General features: G+C 41.4%; 1 protein-coding gene and 2 long non-coding RNA genes across 6 annotated transcripts in view; 2 read left to right on the top strand and 1 right to left on the bottom strand.

The window, feature by feature from the left end:
- Positions 1 to 21,888, top strand: part of LOC136439663 (serine/threonine-protein kinase SMG1-like) — a 72,431-nt gene that overhangs the window by 11,516 nt on the left and 39,027 nt on the right. For all 4 annotated transcript variants that reach the window (XM_066435164.1, XM_066435166.1, XM_066435163.1 and 1 more), the window contains exons 6-31: positions 6,707 to 6,755; positions 7,014 to 7,090; positions 7,445 to 7,517; positions 7,983 to 8,080; positions 8,545 to 8,633; positions 9,277 to 9,361; positions 9,768 to 9,840; positions 10,232 to 10,380; positions 10,777 to 10,878; positions 11,341 to 11,417; positions 11,910 to 12,102; positions 12,490 to 12,620; positions 13,024 to 13,176; positions 13,666 to 13,781; positions 14,367 to 14,562; positions 14,952 to 15,128; positions 16,003 to 16,129; positions 16,614 to 16,734; positions 17,656 to 17,742; positions 18,131 to 18,258; positions 18,499 to 18,663; positions 19,213 to 19,367; positions 19,740 to 19,992; positions 20,353 to 20,492; positions 20,937 to 21,167; positions 21,376 to 21,817. In XM_066435164.1, coding sequence (XP_066291261.1) covers positions 6,707 to 6,755; positions 7,014 to 7,090; positions 7,445 to 7,517; positions 7,983 to 8,080; positions 8,545 to 8,633; positions 9,277 to 9,361; positions 9,768 to 9,840; positions 10,232 to 10,380; positions 10,777 to 10,878; positions 11,341 to 11,417; positions 11,910 to 12,102; positions 12,490 to 12,620; positions 13,024 to 13,176; positions 13,666 to 13,781; positions 14,367 to 14,562; positions 14,952 to 15,128; positions 16,003 to 16,129; positions 16,614 to 16,734; positions 17,656 to 17,742; positions 18,131 to 18,258; positions 18,499 to 18,663; positions 19,213 to 19,367; positions 19,740 to 19,992; positions 20,353 to 20,492; positions 20,937 to 21,167; positions 21,376 to 21,817 — 3,687 coding nt within the window. The remainder of the gene's footprint in view (positions 1 to 6,706; positions 6,756 to 7,013; positions 7,091 to 7,444; positions 7,518 to 7,982; positions 8,081 to 8,544; positions 8,634 to 9,276; positions 9,362 to 9,767; positions 9,841 to 10,231; positions 10,381 to 10,776; positions 10,879 to 11,340; positions 11,418 to 11,909; positions 12,103 to 12,489; positions 12,621 to 13,023; positions 13,177 to 13,665; positions 13,782 to 14,366; positions 14,563 to 14,951; positions 15,129 to 16,002; positions 16,130 to 16,613; positions 16,735 to 17,655; positions 17,743 to 18,130; positions 18,259 to 18,498; positions 18,664 to 19,212; positions 19,368 to 19,739; positions 19,993 to 20,352; positions 20,493 to 20,936; positions 21,168 to 21,375; positions 21,818 to 21,888) is intronic.
- LOC136439676 (uncharacterized) lies at positions 2,091 to 3,679 on the top strand. The gene is made up of 2 exons (XR_010756557.1): positions 2,091 to 2,352; positions 2,974 to 3,679. It is a non-coding gene; the product is annotated as an uncharacterized lncRNA (long non-coding RNA).
- On the bottom strand, positions 3,454 to 5,304 carry LOC136439677 (uncharacterized). The gene is made up of 2 exons (XR_010756558.1): positions 5,042 to 5,304; positions 3,454 to 4,506 (listed from the first exon to the last, which is right to left on the bottom strand). It is a non-coding gene; the product is annotated as an uncharacterized lncRNA (long non-coding RNA).

The following is a 21,888-nucleotide window of genomic DNA, read 5'->3' as shown; positions in this document are numbered from 1 at the left end:
ATTAATGCAAAAACACCATAATTCATCTAATTGGAAAATTATAGGACTGTCAATATTGCAACATGTGTAAGTTAGAGTTTATGACCAAGCATACATTATGCAAATGTGTAAGTCATTTGCATGAATAGAATTGTTCATGGAGATATGAGATCGTGGAACTCTTGTTCATTTTGAATTTACTTTTGTTTTCCTTTCTTTTTCTTAAACGGCACAGGTACATGTAGGGTGTATTTGTGCCATGTTACGAGCTGCAATATGTTGGTTTATGTACATTATGATGACTTGTGTAAATTCTTATGATATTTTAACTTTGGGAAAGTCTAGCGCAACGTTATGAGCCATGCCCCTGGCAGCTTTTCTTCAAACTGCAGAATGCAAGCATGCAAAAAATAGTGCTGCCCTGGCTGAGGCTGTATTAGCACAATAATGTGTACATGTACCGTGATGTAGGATGGTGACTTTTTGATCCATATATTTTGCATGGCAGGCTTTGCTCATCATCATCATTCAGGCTTTGTTAGCTTGTATCTAGGAGTGGATACCGGTTCAGCTTAATAAGGTCCAAGTCCAGGTTTAGGTCCAGAGATTTAGATTCAGGTCCGGACCTGAACCTGGACCTGATCCTGTCTAGTTTATATGTTTTGTTTTATTAAACCAATATCAAGCATAGCGAATTAAGACTGACATGCATGACTATTGATTGTTGCACTTATTTTACATTGTTTATGCCTTTTCTTCTCATAGGGAGACTCAAAACACTTTTCATCAAACAAAATAGAAAAATATATTTGCAATTTGTTCAGGTTTTTTTTTACTCAGGTTTTTGGCTTTCAGGTTTTTTGGACTCGGTTCTTGGACTCGATAGGTCTGAATCAGGTCCAGCGAACCGGTATCCACCCCTAGCTGTATCACAAAATAAGTTAGCTTTATTTGCTTTTCAAGGTCATATTGTCATTGCAAGGTCATATTGTCTCCTGAAGAAGTGATTCCTCTCCAAGGTCAAACACATAAGAGTGGCAAATAGCAGCTTATTTCTAACTCCCGCATGTATGGTCACGCTTGCCTATGTCAAGTCCTATCAGAGTGATACATTTGTTATCTGTTATCTCCATTATAGTGATACCCCTCTGGGAATAAAAGGCTTAGAAGTTATTGCTAGAACGTGAGGTTTGTACGTGGTTCAAGGCTATGCTCTTACCCTGCTGGATCTAAGACCTTTTCCGGAAAAAATAAGGAAGTGGTGCAAAATGGAAAGAAATAATGAATGAATTTATTATGAAAGACGTTTATGCTCTTACAAGCTAAGTAAAGGTTATGGTGATAAAGCAAAAGTGAAATTACATTACCGGTAATAAAAGAATGTGGTATCTACAATGTACATCTACAATGACTAAATGTATACTGGTATAAAAGAATATAGACAGCTATAAATGTAAGGACAGACGGAGCTTATAATACAAAATTTACATGGTTTATCTACAATTGCATAAGGAATTCGAATTTGAATCTGGATTGTGAAAACAATGGAACTTTAAAAATTGACAAAAAATATATTTCTTTCATTAGTGTACATGTGTAAGATGAAGATTATAATTGTTGGGGGGTGATATCGTCAAAATGCTGTTTACGTCCGTTTTTAGCACTTTTTTTCTGGAATAGTGAGGTTAGAATGACGGTAAGCTCAGGAGTTGGAAACACCCTTATTGATGAAACATACATGCAGCTTTTGTGAGAACTAGGAATCGTTACACCTAAAATATACATGTAAAAGTGTATGTACATGTAGGCGGTATAAGAAAAACGCATAAAGAGGCTTCCCTGGTGCCCAAAGCTTCATACTATGATTACTGGATTGTCCATAGCTTTAGCTTTCTTGATGCCATTCAAAAAGCCTCAGTGTCATGTTAGCTTTCAACTTCAACATGACTGCTTTCCTCCATAATTCATGCAGACCTTTGAAGGGATTACATAAGTTGTACATCAAGAGTTTGCAGTTGACACTGAAAATACCCTTTAGTGAGATTTAGATGTTTCAAAACACTGGCTCCCTCTAAATTCCTTTAAGGTCTCAGCTACTGTAGAAGGATTTTTCAAAAGCACGGGGTATAACGTACGTCACGGGATGGCCAGACACATTCGGTGGTCGCAGAGATCTATCAGCCGCAACGCGCAGACACATTCGACGCGCCGCGGAAAAATCAGCCGTCCGCTCGGACCTATCAGCCGCAACGCGCAGACAAATTCGACGCCGCGCGGACCTATCAGCCCTTCGCGAGGAAAACTCAGCCGTGGGACAGCGCCATCAGGTGTCTCACTACTGCCTTCAGAGAGCGCTGGAAAGCCCGCGCCAAGGTAGGTCCTCCACAATTTCCTTCTCTAGCGTCATATAGAGACATCGACTGGTAATCTAACTAGGCCTATCAGGTGCCAGACTATCTTAGGGTCATCCGGAGCCAGAAATAATCGGCAGGTCTTCAAATTAAGTCGAGATATAGGGAGAACAGTTCTCAATCGGTGACACACCACATCGAAGTTGTCAAGGTAAACAGTGGCTAATGTCGTATTTTGGGCCATTAGAAGCAAAGACATCGGCGGTTTTGACGTCTTTTAGTGTGATTGGGTGTCCAGAACAACGTAACATACTCTGGAATTGATACAATATGCCCACAGAGCGAAAATCATGTGGTAAAAGTGATACCGCTATATGTCGCCCCCCTCCCCATTTTCCAGTAAAGTTACGGCCAATATCTTATGTAGTAGTATAGTAAGCATTAACAGGCAATAGTGTTTTTGTCGCCTCGATTGATTTTGGCGATATGCGGGGAATACCTTCTATCACTTTAAGGGATTATCCTCATCTAGATGATTCAACGAACATCTCATACGTTTCTCGCAAGATTGTTTACTATATTGTTACTACTATTACCCAGGTATAATGTGTCACTGCAAGTAATCAACCCTGACATTTTTCAGAAATGACTCGTCGACTCAGGTTGACACTACATCCGCGGAAAAGGTGTAGAAACAAAACAACGGGCACCTGGAAAGCAAACACGCGAAGTTGACGATGTATGGGTAACAGAAGATAACATTGGCATTGATGACAGCACTGCAGCAAGTCCCAGGCAGAAAGAGACACAACTCTCCTGGTCAACTCCTACTCGAGCTAGCGTCAACGACACTTTTTCTGGACTGTAGGCTTCTCTCCCTTTATACGAAAGGCACTAAGCAACGGAAATCATACAATGTACAACTGGAATATTCAAATAACTCCATATTTGCCGTAGAAATCTATATATTCATAGAGATATGTATTGAGTAGATATTGGATGAAGACTATACTTTGTCAGGTTGTTATATTCACAGATGTAGGTAATGGACCATCTCAGCGTTGCATAATTGTACTGACCATCCGTATTTCCTGAAATGTTAATCCAAAAATGACACACAAAATATAGTTATATATAACTAGATTTATTCTGGTTGTTTACAAAATATATATTTGCTGAATTGCAATACCATGTTCTTGATCTTGTTATACATCACTTGGCAAATGACTATGTTGTAATCATATTGCACTGTAGCTTAATCTATTGCTATAGATTACAAATTAAAGTATTCTGATCGTTTATAAATATTGACTCTTGAAAAAAGAAGAACAAAGTCAAAACCAATCAAATACCGAGTCTCGGCGCCGTGATTTTCCCAACACTACAGATGAAAATATGTCACTGTACAGGTGCACTATACACAAGGTATACCTTCTTGTGAAACAACAAATATAATTATATGAACCAGAATTACTGCATGATTACACACAAGTTCTTCCTTTTTATGAAACCTGTGTTCACACTTGTAGCACTGACAAACGTCTTTACTCTGGGATTGTCATGGGTTCTGTGATGATGTTTCAGGACTTCTTATACTATGACTTAAAGGACTTTCCACGTTTGTCACAAAAATCCCAATCTGAGTGCACTATCATGTGCTTCTTCACTTGAACTCTTTCTGACAAACTGGGCACTCCTTGGATGATTCAACTTAGTGATCCTGAAAGTCTCTAGCATAAATAAAGTATTTATTGCACAACCCACACTAAATTGCTGGTCCTTTATCAGCCCCATGGCAGCGACGCTTGTGTTCAGCTACTGAACCGCTGTTCGCTTAGCACTTGCAATGTGTACACAGACTGCACTGTAGTCCTGCGTGTGGGGGAGGAGACATCCTTTTCTACATCTTCAGCTGGCAAAACCACACCAGGTAGGTCATCAGACTCGTTGGACTCTTCCAAAGACACTGAACCCTCACTGGATCCACTGGTGCTGGTGTTTGAACGGGATCCACTGGTGCTGTTACTTGAAGACCAGGTACCCTGTCCCTCCCCAAGGCATGGCTTGTCAGGTGGTTCTTCATCTCCCTCCTGAAGGCTGGACTTGTAGGGTGGAACAGGTGGTTTTACATTTGTGGTCACATGCACAAACCTGTCCTACTCATCAAACTCCATGGCTGAAATGCAAATTCCAAAAATGAATGCCTTTGTCTGGATAAACATTGATGACTCTGCATCTTCATTGAAATGACCACAACAGTATCGCTTCTTATGGCTTTAATACTGCTATAAGAGCTAACATCGTTCTAGTACTTCTACACATGGTGGTTCGTACTGAAGGATGGGGGAGGGGGGCGTTATATAGCGGTATCACTTCTACCACATATTTTCGCTCTGTGGGCATATTATATCAATTCCAGAGTATGTTACGCTGTTCTGGACACCCAATCACACTAAAAGACGTCAAAACCGCCGATGTCTTTGCTTCTAATGGCCCAAAATACGGCATTAGCCACTGTTTACCTTGACAACTTCGATGTGGTGTGTCACCGATTGAGAACTGTTCTCCCTATATCTCGACTTAATTTGAAGACCTGCCGATTATTTCTGGCTCCGGATGACCCTAAGATAGTCTGGCACCTGATAGGCCTAGTTAGATTACCAGTTGATGTCTCTATATGACGCTAGAGAAGGAAATTGTGGAGGACCTACCTTGGCGCGGGCTTTCCAGCGCTCTCTGAAGGCAGTAGTGAGACACCTGATGGCGCTGTCCCACGGCTGAGTTTTCCTCGCGAAGGGCTGATAGGCCCGCGCGGCGTCGAATTTGTCTGCGCGTTGCGGCTGATAGGTCCGCGCGGACGGCTGATTTTTCCGCGGCGCGTCGAATGTGTCTGCGCGTTGCGGCTGATAGATCTCTGCGACCACCGAATGTGTCTGGCCATCCCGTGACGTACGTTATACCCCGTGAAAAGGAGTGTGTCTCTGTGTAGATACTTCAAAGTGTACAGTGTGCCTTTCATGTGTGAAGTCGAGCCTTTAAGACATATATTGGGACTGGAGGTAAGAAGGTGAACTAATGGTGGAAAAGCGGAATTCTTGCCCCGAGACACTCACGATTGGAGGTGCGTAGGTGTGTCGGTAATACAGGCCATCCATCAATTCTTTTGTCCCTTTGTGCAGAAGCAAAGTCTAAGAAACATGAAAGTTGAATCACACACATTTTCTTCTACTGCTGTATGTCCGTTATTCAAACATTTTTGTAGATTCTGTAAAGCTACATGTTCAAGAAAGAAATGGCTGAAGCCTATGTTTTTTTAACCTTCTCCCTGCTGCCTAAACCCATTATGAATACAAATTGGGTGCCAAGTTGCTACCTTAGCAGGGTGTAGGTTAATTGCTAAAAGACTGGTTTTATCTCAAGCAGGTTGGCAGATAAACTGAGGAATGATATACCATAGATCTTGTAATACTTGTCAGTTTTATTATCGCAGTTTTTGTGGTACTTCACCCTTGTCCTATCCACTCCTCCGAAATGAAATCCCCGGGAAAATAACAAGAATTTACAGTAATATACTTAAGATGCTTTGTGTACCTAGATACTAGTAATCCGTGTTGGCATGGGGAATAGTGTAGAAGATTAAGGATAGCTTCAGAGAGTTTTGCGATTCTCTGTCCACCAAGGTGATTGAGCTCCTGAGATCGATGGCCGGTCCCACAAGAATAATCTTGTTATGTTGCACTTTTGAGCAGGTTTCACACAACTTCTAATTAGGAGCAAGTCATTCTAAAATTAATGAATATTAGAGTTCATATATTGTGAAGAAAGCATTAACCACCTCAGTTTTTTTTTTTAGTCTTTATCATAACTGGTAAACCGACTTTACGTGTAACACATCAGTTTTGTAGAAGCTACTTAAGACCAGACTGTAAGGTTCTCTTTGCAATAAGTGTGGTGGAATCTTAAGCATGCTCAAGGTGTGGGTCTTCTTAAAGACGAGGCACTATCTGAGAGGACGTCCCTAAAAGAAGCTAGGTGCTCATTTTCACATGAGTCAAATGAGGAATAGGTGTAAAGTGCCTTTCCCAAGGGCACTGGGGCCTGTCAGGGATTTGAACCCAGAAATTTGGATTCTCGGTCACCAGCCTTAACCAGATTTGGAAGACCACCTTACATTAATTTGGAGGTATCCAAAATGGTATCCAAAATAATAATCACAGTCATGTAATTAATTATGGCACAGTCACAATGTCATGATTTTAGTCAGAAACATCTTGATATTACTTGTTCCAGTACAGAATTGTACCTAAATCAAAACCATGTAATAGCATACATTATTATCATATTCAGTATTGATATATATCAATTTTGTGTTTCAGATGGCTATGTCCAACCTGCAGTCAGTCCTGGAGAATGCTGACACACCAGGTAAGGCTTTGTAAACTTTATAATATTGTATGATAATTTCTTTTTACTGACTACATGTAACTTGCATTTGTGTCACAGATGATGTGAAGTGCTGTAGAAACCATTTCATTAACAGCTTGAAAAGTACAGAGTACCTTTTTTGTCTCACACTGAAGTTTGTTGTGTTATTGGTCTCACTCTGAAGTTTGTTGTGTTTTTTGTCTCACACTGAAGTTTCTTGTATTTATTGTCTCACACTGAAGTTTGTCTTGCCTACAGACTTGTTGATGGCTGTGGTGGACTGTATCCAGTATGTGGCAGAGTACTACCCCCATGTCTTCACCAACCACTTTAGGGTGAGTCTAAGCTCATTTTGATAAGTCTACCAACCTTAAGATTTCAGAACCCGTTGTTAACTCATGCTACACAGCTTAATGAGAATATAGAGCAGGGAAGCAGCTAATGACACGGAACAGTATGATGTATTATACCACCCATTTCTCATTATACAAGAGGACCTAGCCTGTAGATTTCTCATCAATCAACTCCAAACACTTGCAAGAACTAAGAGGCCATAAAAAGGCCAACTGTTCATGTATATGTGGAAAAAAGGGCATGATAAAAACAGGTTAACAAGTGATCATTGGGGATTCTGAGGCCAAAGGAAGTAAATTTTATGAAGACTCATTTTCTTTTCTCGTTTCTTTTAGGACACAGTGGATATACTTGTGGGGTGGCATATTGACAGCACTCAGAAAGAAGCTATCATCAAATACACCTCAGGTATCAATGTTTGAATTTTTAAAGCAGTTATTGTATTGAAGATACATGTACTGTAGTCATTATCGTTGTTGTTTTTAGATGCATATATGGGTCTTTGAGCCTGAAGCAAACCACAGAGAGATTAATGTGGAACATTCAGAGTATACATGTATATTAGTTGCTAATGAAATATGGAAGATGTAGCATTTATGAAATATGGTCTTTATGAACATTGATTATAGTTTGAACAAAATGTAGACTTTGTTAATTAATAAAGCTACAAGGTAGAGAGATTATGAAATACATGTGTATGACGTTTGTTAATAAGATAAGGTAAAAAATAAAGCGGGCAACCTCAGACTGAGGATGAAGTATGACGCTTTTTTATTAATGAAATATGAAACATCTGAGTTAGTCTACCAATGTATCAACAATATACCTTGAGCGTAGTATGACAAATGATTATTCCATGGCATGTGTGTGTAGATATCCTGGTCAGCCTACAACAGTTCTGGGTAGGGGACCTAGGTTTCTCTGTTACTCTCCTGGGACAATTCCTGGAAGACATGGAGGCATACACAGAGGTAAGGCTACTTTAATCCGCAGGGTAACATATATCCAGGATTTTTAAAAAGGGGTTTTTTATGGACATATTGTATGCTAGATGCAACATCAGTAATACCTCCAGAAATGCAAACTTGACAGACTAACGTATTCAGAACACTGAAGATATGGAGGCACACACATAGGTATTATGATTTTAGACTTGTGGCTGGGTACTGTAATTTTTGCCCAATTTTCTTCATAGAATAGTTTCATTTTCATGACTTAGAATGTCACCTCTAAATTTTCATTCACTCATTCTTCATTCTATTTGTCATTAAAGGGAAGTCCTATGACAGCAGCATTCTGACCTACATGTATTAAAGAAAAGTGTTAGAAGAATTAAACCTTCTCCCTACTGTTTAGCTCCATTACTATACAAATTTGGTGCCAAAAGGCAACCTTAGCAGAGAAAAGGTTTAATGAATCAATGTTAATTTTCCAGGACCTTCACCGCTATGCCCGCCGGAGTCCATGTGAAGATGACGTCGCTCCCCCTGACGTCTGCTTACCTAAACTGACGGCCCTGCTAAGGTCAGAGGTCGTTCTACAATGTAACTAACAGTTTTGTTCAAGACAATTATGAGACTAAACATTATTTAGTTAAATTACTATTATTCATTGCCAAAGTTACTACAGTCAAACCTGTACAAGTGACCACCTCTACATAAGGACCACCTGGCCATTGTGACCACTTTCTGGTTGTCCCTTAGATATTTTTTACCATTGACACCAGCATGAAGAATACAGTAAATGCAGAAATGTTTGCGGGGTTTTAATTTCGCGGTAGGGAGAAAATTGAGTGTTTGCAGTGGTTTTGAGTTCGCGTTTGAAACAATAGTAGTGCTACAGTCACACGATTAAACAGATTTTTGCGGTGGTTTTATGTTCGCGGTAAAGAGTTCACTGCGAAAACCGCGAACATGAAACCACCACGAATATTTCTGCATTTACAGTATCCTCTCCTATAGTGACCACCTGTCTGCATAGATCAGATGTTATAGGTCCCCGAGTGGTCTTCTTGTGCAGTTTTGGCTGAAGCTAGATTACAAAAGTTGAACATGTACATGTATGTGAATATCCCCCATGCCAAGGTAAGGGTAGTTAAAACACTTCAGCTAACTTTGTTGTTCCTTTATCAGATGCTCACAACATGTTTGTTATGTACTGTTTGCAGGGTGTTCAGCACAGTGGTGAGCAGTATGGGGGACCATTTCTCACCCAACCACGGCCCTCCTCTCACAGAGGCCTACATAACAGAGGTAGGCAGAATACTGTCAATCAGCCGATCAAGATACCCTCCCACAGCCAATGAATGTACTCTCCCACAGCCAATCAAATTAGTCTCCCATAGCCATTCTGAATAGTCTCCCACAGCCATTGAAAATACTCTCCCACAGCCAATCACATTGCATCTTGACTGTAAGTGGCAATGTGATTGGCTGGTAACTTAACTGGGAGTATCTGATTGGCTGACGGCTTGACTGGATGGAAGATGTGATGATCGTATATCTAGAAGTGCAAAATTTACTGTTAGAATTGAAATATGCTGTTGAATTTGTCTTTTATTCTGCTCTTAAAAAGTCCCTTTGTAAAAAAAAAGATTTCCATTGTGTCCTCTTCAAAATAAAACCATTGTTGAACATGAACATGTTGCTGTTTGTTTAGCTGTTGGACAGGATGGTGAGATGTGTAGATCAGGTGACCACCGACCATCCATCCGAGGAACTCTTCATTGCAGGTACAGTATTGCCACCTGTACTCACTGTCTAAACAATCGACAAAAGATAAACTCAGCACACAGCTTTAACACAGTGTCTTGTACAGGCCTTGTATTCAGACGATTTCTTAGCAAAATTAGACAGAAGAAGATAGGTACCAGAAATGTTGACTTGGACAAGCAAAATAATATTGAACTTACAGTATTGAAAGGTAAAATCTGGTGAGTTCAATTTTTTTAACCAGCAGAACAGTTAAAGTTTCATTTAATATGAAAATGAGTTGACCTAGGATTGCCTAAAATGTGTATGGTTTTGTGCACAGAAAATACATGTTAAAGGAGCACTATATAAAAAGAAGGAGTTATATTATATAGATTCATTTGCTTCACAAATACTTTTTTTTCTGAACAGCAAACACTTGTGTGTGCCTGCTGGGGCAAGGCCTGGGTTCTGGGCTAGCACAGACCTGTAGTGGGGTTCTGTCTTACACGACCAAGCAGACAGAGCAGTGCATGCTGAGTAGTACCCACTCTATCTCAGCACTCAGACTGCTCAACAAGGTAGGTTTCATAGTATCTTTAAGTCTACTAGAAAGCCTATTGTTTCTATCCACATTGTCTTGTGTATTTTTTGTGACTTGTATTTTTGAAAGGGAATACTGTAAATCTGGAAATGTTTGCGGTGGTTTTATTTTCACAGTTTTCGCAGTGACCTCTTACCGTGAAATCATAACCCTGTGGATATGTTCTTTGTTCTACCGTACTACACAATTGTTTCAAATGCCAAGAAAACCCAAATTTTCCTCCTACTGTGAAATAAAACCATAGCAGAAGTAAATGTATTTACAGTAGTCCCAAGACACTTCCTCACATTGCCGTAAGTCTGATATTTCTTTTACCAATTACAGTTAAGGATCATTCTTCCAAAATTAATGTTTTTGGTCTATCCCATTTCAGATACTGGAGCTTGTGAATACCTCCCTGCCTGTTTCTGTCATTGAACAGATTCTAGGACCTGGTTCCAGGTTTCTACAACTCAGGTTTTACACCCACCCAGAGGTAAGAGTGCCATAAATTATTTTAGATTTACCACATTGGAGGAATGATAAACATAACAGCTGACTTTCACCTTTTCTAGATGTCAACCCAGCGATATGGCTTTAAGGTTTGATCCACTCACAATGGGAGGTATCTCTGTTCTTTTTGATAAGTGTGGTAGGTTCTTAACATGCTCAAGGTTTGGCTCTCCCCACGCACGAGAACTCCAGCTTTATGTCCCATCCGAGTGGACGTCCCTTGCCGAAGCTACTCATTTTCACCTGAGTCAAGAGGAAATAGGTACAATGTATAAATTGCCTATCCCCTAAACCCAAGACAATCTTACAACCTTGAACATATTCACAGCTAAATTGCACAAAAAGTGAGATTAGGAAACACATGTAATATGATCAGTTGGAAGAAACATATTAAACAATATTGACGCACAGAACTGAATTTTTTTTACTATCTTTACAAACACAGGTGATGCCATCTGTCCTGAAGGTGTACCGGAGTCTTCTGACTCTTAAGAACATTCCACTGCTCGACATGGTCTACAGGTAAGACCTCCTCAGATTCTCCACACTGACGAAGTCTTCACTGCTTTCTTAGGGGATAAGGGGCAAGACATATTTTTTGAAAGATTGTGGGTAGTCAGGATTTTCTCTTAAACAAGCTACATGTAACATTTACAGACTGTAATGGCTAAGTGAGTAGAGTGTTCCCCTTGCATTCAGTACATGTAGGTTGTGAGTTCAATCACTGACTGAGTCATACCAAAGACTACAAATAGTACATACTGCTTTCTCTGCTTAGCACTCAGCCTTTGGTAAAGAGTATGGTAGTTGAACACACACCACTACCAGTGAACTAGGCCCTGCTATAGTGATTGCACAAAGTTGTTTGGCCCAAGGGCTATTGAAACGGAGTTAGGCACCATCTGGGAACTTTCTTAACTAATGCCTAAGATATAGTGGATGGTATCAGACTTAAACCAAAATAGAATACACTGCACACTTCTTTTAGATCTAAATGGTATTTTCTCTTTCCAGACTTGTCCTTGGAGATTTGGAGGTCGCAATCAACGCACTCCTCTCGTGCAACGGCCTGCCGCCGTCCTGCTCGATGGTGAAGAACAACCCTTTTGCGTCCTCCGTATACGCGGAGCAGCAGGCGCTCACCGTCGCCGTGTTCAACATGTGCGGTCTGGCGGAGATTGGCAACGCCAAGAACTCCATCATAGGGGTAGGTCATAGGTCACATTTAGATGGTAAGATCGGTCATCTTTAAGACAGTTTATTGTGTCATTTAAGGGTAGATTTTTCACGAAATGGTTGCAGGAAGGAAGGAAACATGTGGTCCTATGTAAATGTGTATTTTGTGTGGTGTTACAAGTAACAACTCTTTACTGGTACTGATCTTTGATACTGTAAGCTGTAGTTACTGTTCAAACATCTAACAGCAAGGGAAAATTTAAAGTACATTGTAGCATGTACATGTATGTGTGCAGTGCAATAATAAGTAGATGTAATTTTTTCAATTACACTTTCTAGTTAAAGATAAGGATAATGTCGACATTCAAAATTTTTGCTATGAATGATTGAAACCTTTTTGTTGTTCTCCCCGTTACAGATGTGGGGACTGTCCCCCAGCTTTTTCGAGCTGTTTGCGACCCACCTGAAGCCCTGTCACCTCCACCTGGCCAGCAGTCACCCTGCCGTACAGTACACAGCACTGTACACACTACTGTCTCACTGTACCAGGTATCATGTTCTTTTAACCTTCTCCCTGCTACCAAACTCTGTATCCAATAGAGAATCGGTTTGCTAAAGGTTAAGGTCTCAGTCTCACTAGAGATCTTTGAATAGCACTTGGATTTGTAAATGTTGGGTGTCACAGGTCGTTCAGTAGAACCCTGCTGCTGTCGCGCCAGGTGCCTGCGAAGCTGGTGTGTTCTGCGGAAGAGCAGTAACGCAGGCTATGATGATACAGACAAAGTCTTGTAGAATACTGATAAAGGAAGAAAATTAGATTTGGGGCCATCTATTGATTTCCTGTTGAATTGCAGTTTTTTTGTATCTTTCTTCTTAGCACAATATTGAATCAATGCTTTGTTGTTTGTACACATGCGTAGCCCTTGTTGATATTCACATCATTTCTCTCCAGGCATGGACACTTCATCTCCAGTAGTCTGGCCACGGGTGCCCCCCCTCCGACCATCATGGAGGGGGTGAGTCTGTCCACAGGGGGTCATTTTGCCACCATCCTGGGACTCCTGTCAGAACTCCTACCCTCCACTAACATGTCTGGGGATAGCAGGTAAACACAGTATTTGAGTCCTAAGTTTTTTGGCGACGCCTCAGGGGCGAGCCAAATTGATATATATTGTTTAGACAATCTTTTGCTGTTTTTTTTTTTTTTTAAATATTGGTCGAGAATGTACAAAACGAAATAGGTGTGACCTGATGTGTTATGGCGTTGTCAGACATCAGAAAAATTGATCGTCCAAGAAGTCTTCAAGCTCTAAATGACATTTTCAGCAGTAATATGCCCCTTGTTTTCTCGATCTTTGCAAGATTATTCCTGAGCTCTGTCCAATGTGAGGGGGAAGATTTTCAGGTGCAAAAAAACACAATTTTTAACCTTCCCCCTGCTGCCTAACTCTGTAACCAATAGGGAATTGGGTGCCAAACGGCTACTTCAGTATGCTAAATGTTAAATTTGGCAACCTAGCCATCAACAAATACGGCCAAAGCTCATAAACTTTGTGACTTTAAAGATGTTTGTTCATATTCCATTTCTGTATAGGACACTGTGTATTAGATGGACTCAAGAGATTGTATACCAGCTGCAGAGGGCTGACAACCCCCACCTGTTCACCATGGCTGAGTACCAGGCTACCTGCAGGGGACTCCTGCCTCTTGGTAAAACTTCATTCCTTTACCTCACAACTACACAAACTTTGTCATATACAGTTTATACATATACCCCATATACAGTGTGTAACCTTCATTAACATTAATCCGCCGGGTTACAGAAATCCACCACTTTGAAAAACAGTAGGTTTGACAGATCTCTAGTGCAGCAACCTCCAGGTATGCACAGTTTAGATATACAGGAGTGCATTATACTGGGGGACGTTGGGTTGGAGATCTGTTTAGACGTATCTTTTCAGTGTGGAGAATTATGTACCCTGGTGGAATAATGTTAGTCGCTGTTACCTCGAATTCGGTGTGAGAGGAAAAAAGATATACAAAGTAAGCCTTGTTGTTATGTGTGAATTTGATCATCTTTTAACAGTTTATCATACTTTATGACAATTCAATATATTCTCTCATTTCGTTATAGTAAGACCTGTTCATTTTGAGCAAAAAGAAATGAAATATAAAGATCGTAAGATTGTCTTCCTTTGGTTCATTCCATAACAGACTTACATGGTTTTAAGCTGTTTGGCACTAACTTGATGTATGAATATTATTTCATGAATAACAGAATTCTCTCGCCCACAGCTTGCAGTACTGACAGCAGCACCTGCCTGCCTGCAGTACAGCTGCTGCAGCAGGTGGTACGACTGGGACACCTGCCACACGACTTCCTCAGGAGATGCGTGGACGTTTCCAAGCTGCTCTTGACGAGGACGGACAGAGCTGTCCAACAGGCTTGCACCAACCTACTCACACTGCTGCCTGTAGCCCTTGTCATCAAGTAAGAACTGCAAATATAAAATAAGCCCATTCGTAGATTTGAGGACGCATGTGTAATGTCAAAGGTTAAGGCCCCTGGCTTGTAAACAGTTCTGGTTTGGACTATTTTCTTGACTATTTGCATAACAATTTCCAGAAATGTTTTGTTCACGCCTCAGGGGCCTTCACCTTTGACACTGTGCATGCGTACTCGAATCTACGAGTGGGCTTATTAAGTATGGATACTTTCACTAAGGCCTTACCAATTCTTATGTTTGGTCCATGGATTTGTGTCAAAACTGAGTTATTTTGTTAATAAACACTTGTCAGAGTCGCCTTTGCAGTGTTGAGATTACTTTGAAAACGTTAATTGCATACAAAAGGTTGAAGCTGTTGGCTTTCTATCTGCAGTGAAAAAGACTACAGTGATCCTCAGCCAGTGCCCAACAGAAGAGCCACCTTGCAGCAGGAGCTTGAGCTGCAGCAGGAGGCCCGGCACAGCCACATGGCCAAGGCTCCGTCTGGAACATTCCACTCCCACAACTTCCGCACTGTCATGGCATTCCTGCTCAACTCCACCAAGCCAGGGTATGTTCGCATGTTTTACACCACCGATATGTCAATGGAGGCTAGACATCCACGTAATAAGATACGCAAGGTAACAGTTATTCAAGCAACTGGATAAAATTTGAAAATGGTCACAGACATTTCAGACAGTATCTGCTGTCTTTCAAAATTTCATCAGTGTCAGTAAAGTAGTATCTGGATGTGCCAGGTTTTAAAGAGAACCTCTTAATTGGGTACCATTGATAGTTAAAACGTATAGCATGTTAGCTAGAGGTAGCAGTGCATCCACAAGTTTGAATAGAGCTTGCTGATATTGTATGAGCTCAGTAACTTAGACATAGTAATAAAAGTCCATATTCATTAATCAAGCAACAATTGTACCAGAAAAGCGAGACCAGTATATGAATAACTTAGTTTGTAAGGTGTATGTTTGCTGGTCACTGCCTTCGGGCAAGTGAGGAGATTATCTCCTCACTCATTCTGTGGAGACCCCGGGGAAAAACACGATCCAGAAAGCTGACTTTCCCGGGGGCTCTATCTAGAGACACCTCAATTCACATGGAAGACCTTAGTGCAGCCATGGCAGATAGACTGGTGTGGTTAGAAGTCGTGCATGGACTTGCCCCGTCCCCCCCAGGGGTCGACCGATGATGATGATGATGAAGGTGTATAGATACTGTATTTAAGGTTAAAAACTCTTGCTACAAAAAAGGACTTGCACTTGATGAGGAGTTCTGGGGCTTCCCCATCCATGTGCAAGCACGTCTAACCCCCAGATGATGGGGAACAAAAGACGTTAAATTGGATAGAGAGAGAGAGAGAGAGAATTTTGTGAATTAGTAGCCTATATCAGATTCTGTTGCTTCAATGTCGTCTGGTTTCCCTGTAACCATAGCAACCTGGTGAACGACAAATGGGTGGAGAGAATCTTCCACAGCTGCCAGCGGTCGCGGAAGAAAGATGGTGGCCTGGGGGGAGAGGAGGACAAGGTCGTCCAAGAGAGGGAGTGCCTGCAGAAATTGGTACTTCACAGAATTACTGTTGGTCATAGAAGTGCCTGTTGCAATCAATCATCACATCGTAATAAAACATCTTTATAAAAGGAAGAAAAGCTATTCCCAATCCTTTCAATTAAGATTGTAATGATGCATGTGCAAAATAAATTAATGTGGTATTACAAAACTTAAAAGTTTGCAAAATGAGGGGAAAATGTAAAGATTGTTGTTGTAGAATTTGTATTTGGTGGGAATCTGTTATTCTGCTTTTGCATTTAAAGCTTCACCCTGCAGTGATTTTGATGGATGTCTCACTTTTGGCCGAATGCCTCATTTTGGGGTTTATAGTGCCTGGGGCCCTACAGTGGTCAAAACACAAAGGGTACTAAGGGAAACCAGAACCTGTAACTTGGAGTTGAAAGACCTCTTGACAACAGTAACATTGAACAACATAAAATTGGCAAAGGTATGGCTTTGGGGAACTCTAGTTTTTTTATGTCTTTCCTCCCAGTTCCAAGACAACAGCAGCCTGCTATGGTTCTGGGCAATGTGGGAGGCGGCAGCGTTCTGTGTGCTGGCCAAGCTCCGCACACCACTGGGGCGCGCTCAGGAGACATTCCAGACGGTAGAAGGTACATTTGTAGCCAGCTTCCTGTAAAGCAACTTAAGTAAGACCCCCTTTCAACTAGACAGTGATAGCTGAGCAACCATTGGTTGACCAAATTTGGATTTGTGAGCAACCATTGGTTGACCAAATTTGGATTTGTGAGCAACCATTGGTTGACCAAATTTGGATTTGTGAGCAACCATTGGTTGACCAAATTTGGATTTGTGAGCAACCATTGGTTGACCAAATTTGGATTTGTGAGCAACCATTGGTTGACCACATTTGGATTTGTGAGCAACCATTGGTTGACCAAATTTATTGGAATGTGATGCAAGAAGTATGATTGAAAAAAGAACAAAACCCGCCAAAAGAATTTAAAAAAAAAATTTCTTTGTCTATGAAATTCGTATCAAATATTTGGTCCTCAGTGGTTGCAGCCTCTAGTGTAAAGGTGGTGTAAACATCTTTGGCATGCGAGTCATCTACTCTGAGATTTAAGTTGAGGTATGTTTTGTGATTAGAGCTGTGTACCTAAAAGATTGACCTGAACCTGTACCTAAACTACTGGTTCAGAAAATGGTCCATTTTCGATAAGTACAAAAGCATGTTTGAACTGGTAACATAATATTCAATTGTGCTAGGTATTATTTTTATAAAAACACAGATGAGAATTTGACTTGATCCTTGCAAATGTGTTTTATGTGCTGGAGTATAGTATAGATGTGGCTTTAGTGCACTGCCACAGTGATTTTGGCTGTCAAAGTGGCCATCCCCTGAGTCACCAAGGTTCAGGTATTTTGAACCTGTACCTAATGTACCCCGTACTGTATCGGTACAGTGTACGGTACACAGCTCTATTTGTGATGGTTACAGGTGAAAGCCTAACCACTAACTGCGCTGAAACAAGGAAGCAGAATTTTAAAGATGCCCATGTTCTGTTGCACAGTGGCTGTGAGGACGTACGCCGCTGAAGCCAGGAGTCGTGACGCAGATGAAAACAAGGGAGCTAAAACGGACGACACCAAGCTTTCAGGTTTGGAACTGCACTTACCATTTTTCAGTGATATCAAAGTTGCATAATTCTGGGAGTAGCAATAAGAACTTCAAGGTCATTCAGTTATACAAAAAAATTAGATGCTTGTAATCTCTGCTTAAGCAAGATTATTGTGATAATTAATACATCTACATTAGATTTAGAAAATTAGTATTTGTGACTGAATTTGCTTCAGAGCACTTGATGTGTATTTCTTTAACATTTTTTAGACTTCTACTTTGAACATTCAATATTTAGTCTTTACACAAACAACAAGAAGCAGAGAACTGATAAAAGGGATGTAGACTGAGAATAACAATGTGCCGTATGTTAAATGTAACTCTGTAAAGATTTTGATTTCTGACTGTTGTATCATTAATTTTGACAGGACTTGGTGGGAAGCACTACACAGCCCAGCTCCAAGTCCACCTGCTACTACAGTTCCTGGAGAATCTGGACAAGTTCATGTACAATGCATACGAGGGGTGTGCAGTGGCCATGTCTGCCCCACCCAAGGTACGCATGTCGTCATTGTTACCTCCATCTAGGAGGTTGTGTTTTTGGCGAGGCCTCAGGGGCGGAGGCATTTGTCAATGTTGCTTGATTGTTACAGGATAGCTTCATTGTGTTTAAACTGTTTTGTACTGTCTTTGTCAGACCTACATTTTGTGTTAGACTTAAAAAAAGTTAGTTTACACCAATAGATAATTTTCCAGACAGCCCTCCTGTTAAAGTACCTTCTGTTTTGTCTTGCAGACGGTGCGAACGTTCTTCCGCACCAACCGCGCGACCTGCCTGGAGTGGTTGAACCGTATCCGTCTGTCCATCATGACGATCGCTCTACACTGTGGACAGCCTGCCACGGCGCTGAGGCATGGCTACGAGCTGCTGTGGGACATGAAGGACAACAACAACACACAGGTAAACAGGAGAAATCAACATGTGTGTAGCCCATAGGTCGCCACCCTTCTTGGTACCCCCTTATTCTGGTCAAGAGTTCAAATCCTGACCCGTTGTTGTTAAACTAACATAATTAGAAAGACTTTCAGTCAGTTCCTAATGTTTTGATGGTTGTGTTATATAGTACATATTTGTCCAAGCTGACAACCTATTAATTTGATCTGATATTGTTGGTGTGTTTTTGTTGTTAAGTGTACCAAATGCCTTGAAAACAGCTTAACAAGGTCTGAATAATGGATTTTGAGTATAGAACACACTTTTCAAGATGCACAACTTCATATTTACAATGTACATTCATATTCTGTGTGCAAACATCCTAAAACATGTGAGGAACATATTTTAAGACTAAAACATGCCTTAATATTAAAGATCAACTTTTACTTGATCTGAAGTTTAAGTTATTGCAGAACTGATACACCTCCAGTCCGTATGGTAAATTCCAGTTAGAGGACAGGTAGTAACGGGTTCCTAAGCCCAATATCAGCAAAACTTTTATCATTATTGCAAAAGGGCTCAGAGTTTGAGCATGCGGTGGTACTGGTGGTACAAGCGCTGTCTGAGCTGCGCTGTCCAGACGCCATCGTGGGAATGCTCGCCTGGTGTCGTGATGTCATCGGCCGCAACATGCCGTGGATAAACGCCATCAAGGAACAGGCCGGGGGAAGGTAAGAGTGTCACATTTCAAACAGTCATAACTGGGATAGATTTTCAATTGAAATCTTACTTTGCTGTGTTACACTAGTGCACAGTCAATTGAATGAACGAGAGGTGCTTGTATGATGTCCTGGAGCCATCTCTTTATTTATTACTAGTTATTTTCGTCCATTGAATGAGTTTCTTTTCTGAGAGCTAAGGTTAGTAAGAACTTAAATGCAACTTAAGTTGAACAGCATTTTTCTATTACACAATCAATTCCATCTGAAGAAGAATACTCGAATATTTGGTATCAAGCATGTTTTTGGCAATGCCTCGGGTGGAGCTCTTCTGTTCTTTTGCTTCGGCATGTGTAAGAACAAGCTTGATGTTTTGTATTACAGGTATGAGGCTGCAGTAAAAGAATACCACCATGGTCTACAGTTGTACCTGGGCCTCACCAGCCTTCCTATAACCTCCGAGCCACAGTCGAACACAGACAGCCCTTCCCTGCCCTCCTCATCCAACAGTTCCCAATCACAGGGACAGTCCACTACTACTCCAGGGGAGGATGGGAGTGGTGGCTCCCCCAAGTTAACAGTCCTACATAAACCTGTGGATCCCAGCCCTGAAGTTGTGGAGTTTATGATCAAACAGGTAACGTTATGTGTAATGTGGAATAGAATTATAGTACTATCATAGGGCCCCTGCCTTGACCTGTATTATGCTAATAGTATGCAAACCTTGGCTGTTTGTGGGGATGAAGAGATGAAAGTGTATATCAAGAAATATACAAAAATTATACTCTTTACTTTATATCTTACATTTTGTGTGTTTTGTTGTCATTTATATCTTTCTTTTCATTCCCGTAAAATGCTCGACCGGGCGCCATTTTGGAAATGTGACCCTCGCATTCATAGTTGGAAGGACCTGTATGGCTGACTAAGTTGTTCCCCTTGGATTGTAGTATCTTTATTCAAATAACATACACTAGACAATAATTCCCACCATTTATAGATGGCGGAGTGCTACATCTCGCTGGCAGACTGGTCATCGGTGGAGGACTGGCAGCACGGAGTACAGAAGTTACGGATGGACAACACCAACTCGCACCTACAGAGAGCTTTTAACACAGATGTGGATCTCAACTACATCAAGTAAGTTACACATTGTTTTTCTAAAAAGGAATACAGGGGCACCACGCCCTCATGCTTTGACCATGCGCCAAGGGAGCAGATTCTCCAACAAGCATAAAATTCAAATTGACCAGGGATGCTACAAGGTCACCTTTGAGCTGTCTGACAGTAATTTCCCCCTCAAGAAGCTTAAAAATGCCCCATCTTAACTTAAAATTCTCTAAAACTCCATACCGTGGTGGGGAGGGGGAGGTAGGGAAATCCACACCATGCCCGTTATGTCGCTGCATTCTCTCACACCGCCATGAAATTTTTTTCTAGACAAAACCTGCATGATGTTAAGGGATTTGGGTCCCACGCTCTTGCAATCAATTAATCACAGTCTTAAAAGTCAAGGTTAATAGATCAGGGTCCTTTGTCACCCCAAATCGTCATTTTTTAATGGTTTTCACCATCCTCTTGCAGAGCTCTGTCAAAGTTTGAAGAAGTGGACCTTCCAGGTGTTAAAGAACACCTGGAGCTGGTTCCAGGTGCATCCCTGAGTGGGCTGGAAGATGCAGCTGAGAGACCAGACTTCAGCTGTACACCTGCATGGGATAGCAGGCAGCTGTTACAGATAACGGAACAGCAGCTGGTCCGAGCTGCCACCCACGTTGGTCTTGTTCCCGGGGTAGGCAACAGTGAGGAGTCACACAGGTGGGAGGAACTTCTTTTTTACCTTTGACAATTTTTTTCTGTTTTGTTTACCGGATAATTGAAAAAAAGTAACAAAGGCATGTTCATCTCTTTTGTAGGCCTTGGCCAACGAAACAAGTGAATGAATCAGATGTTTTCCCATGTAACATATGAATTCATTAAGTAATTTTGAAATCAACATTCAGACATTGATATCCTTTTCCTTCAGAAGTGGAGTGTCCGCAGTGTTAAAACATGCAGCAAAGCTGAGCGACAACTTTTTACAGTTGGCCGCCTCGGAGTGGCCCACCTGTCTGCCCCACGACCACACCATCAACTTCTACTGGGCCAAGTCTTTACAAGCCATGGTGGCCATGGATTCTAAGGAGTGGCCCGTCCACTCCATGGCAGAGCTAACCCTAGAACCCAGCCAACACAACGTACGGACGTGCCACCGAATGATGTGGTACCTCCAACACCAGCTGCACGTGCTGCAGGACCGAGAAGGGCTGGCAGGGGGCGTCACAGAGCACCTGTCGCACCTTCGTCTGGCCACTCTCAGGTTGGCCAGGAAACAGGCCAACTTCCAGCTGGCTCAGAAGGTGCTGCTGGACCATGTGGACCTCCTGCAGGGCCAGGCACAGGAAAATGCCACCATGGTGCCCACACAGGTAAGGGTTTAGGTGGTAATGATATAATTAGATGATAAAAATGCAAATGTGAATCTAATTTGCATAAGTAA

Source organism: Branchiostoma lanceolatum, chromosome 8 (genome assembly GCF_035083965.1).
Source record: "Branchiostoma lanceolatum isolate klBraLanc5 chromosome 8, klBraLanc5.hap2, whole genome shotgun sequence".
Classification (NCBI taxonomy): Eukaryota; Metazoa; Chordata; class Leptocardii; order Amphioxiformes; family Branchiostomatidae; genus Branchiostoma; species Branchiostoma lanceolatum.
The sequence above is the reverse complement of the archived record's forward strand: the minus strand, read 5'-3'. Positions and strand labels throughout refer to the sequence as shown.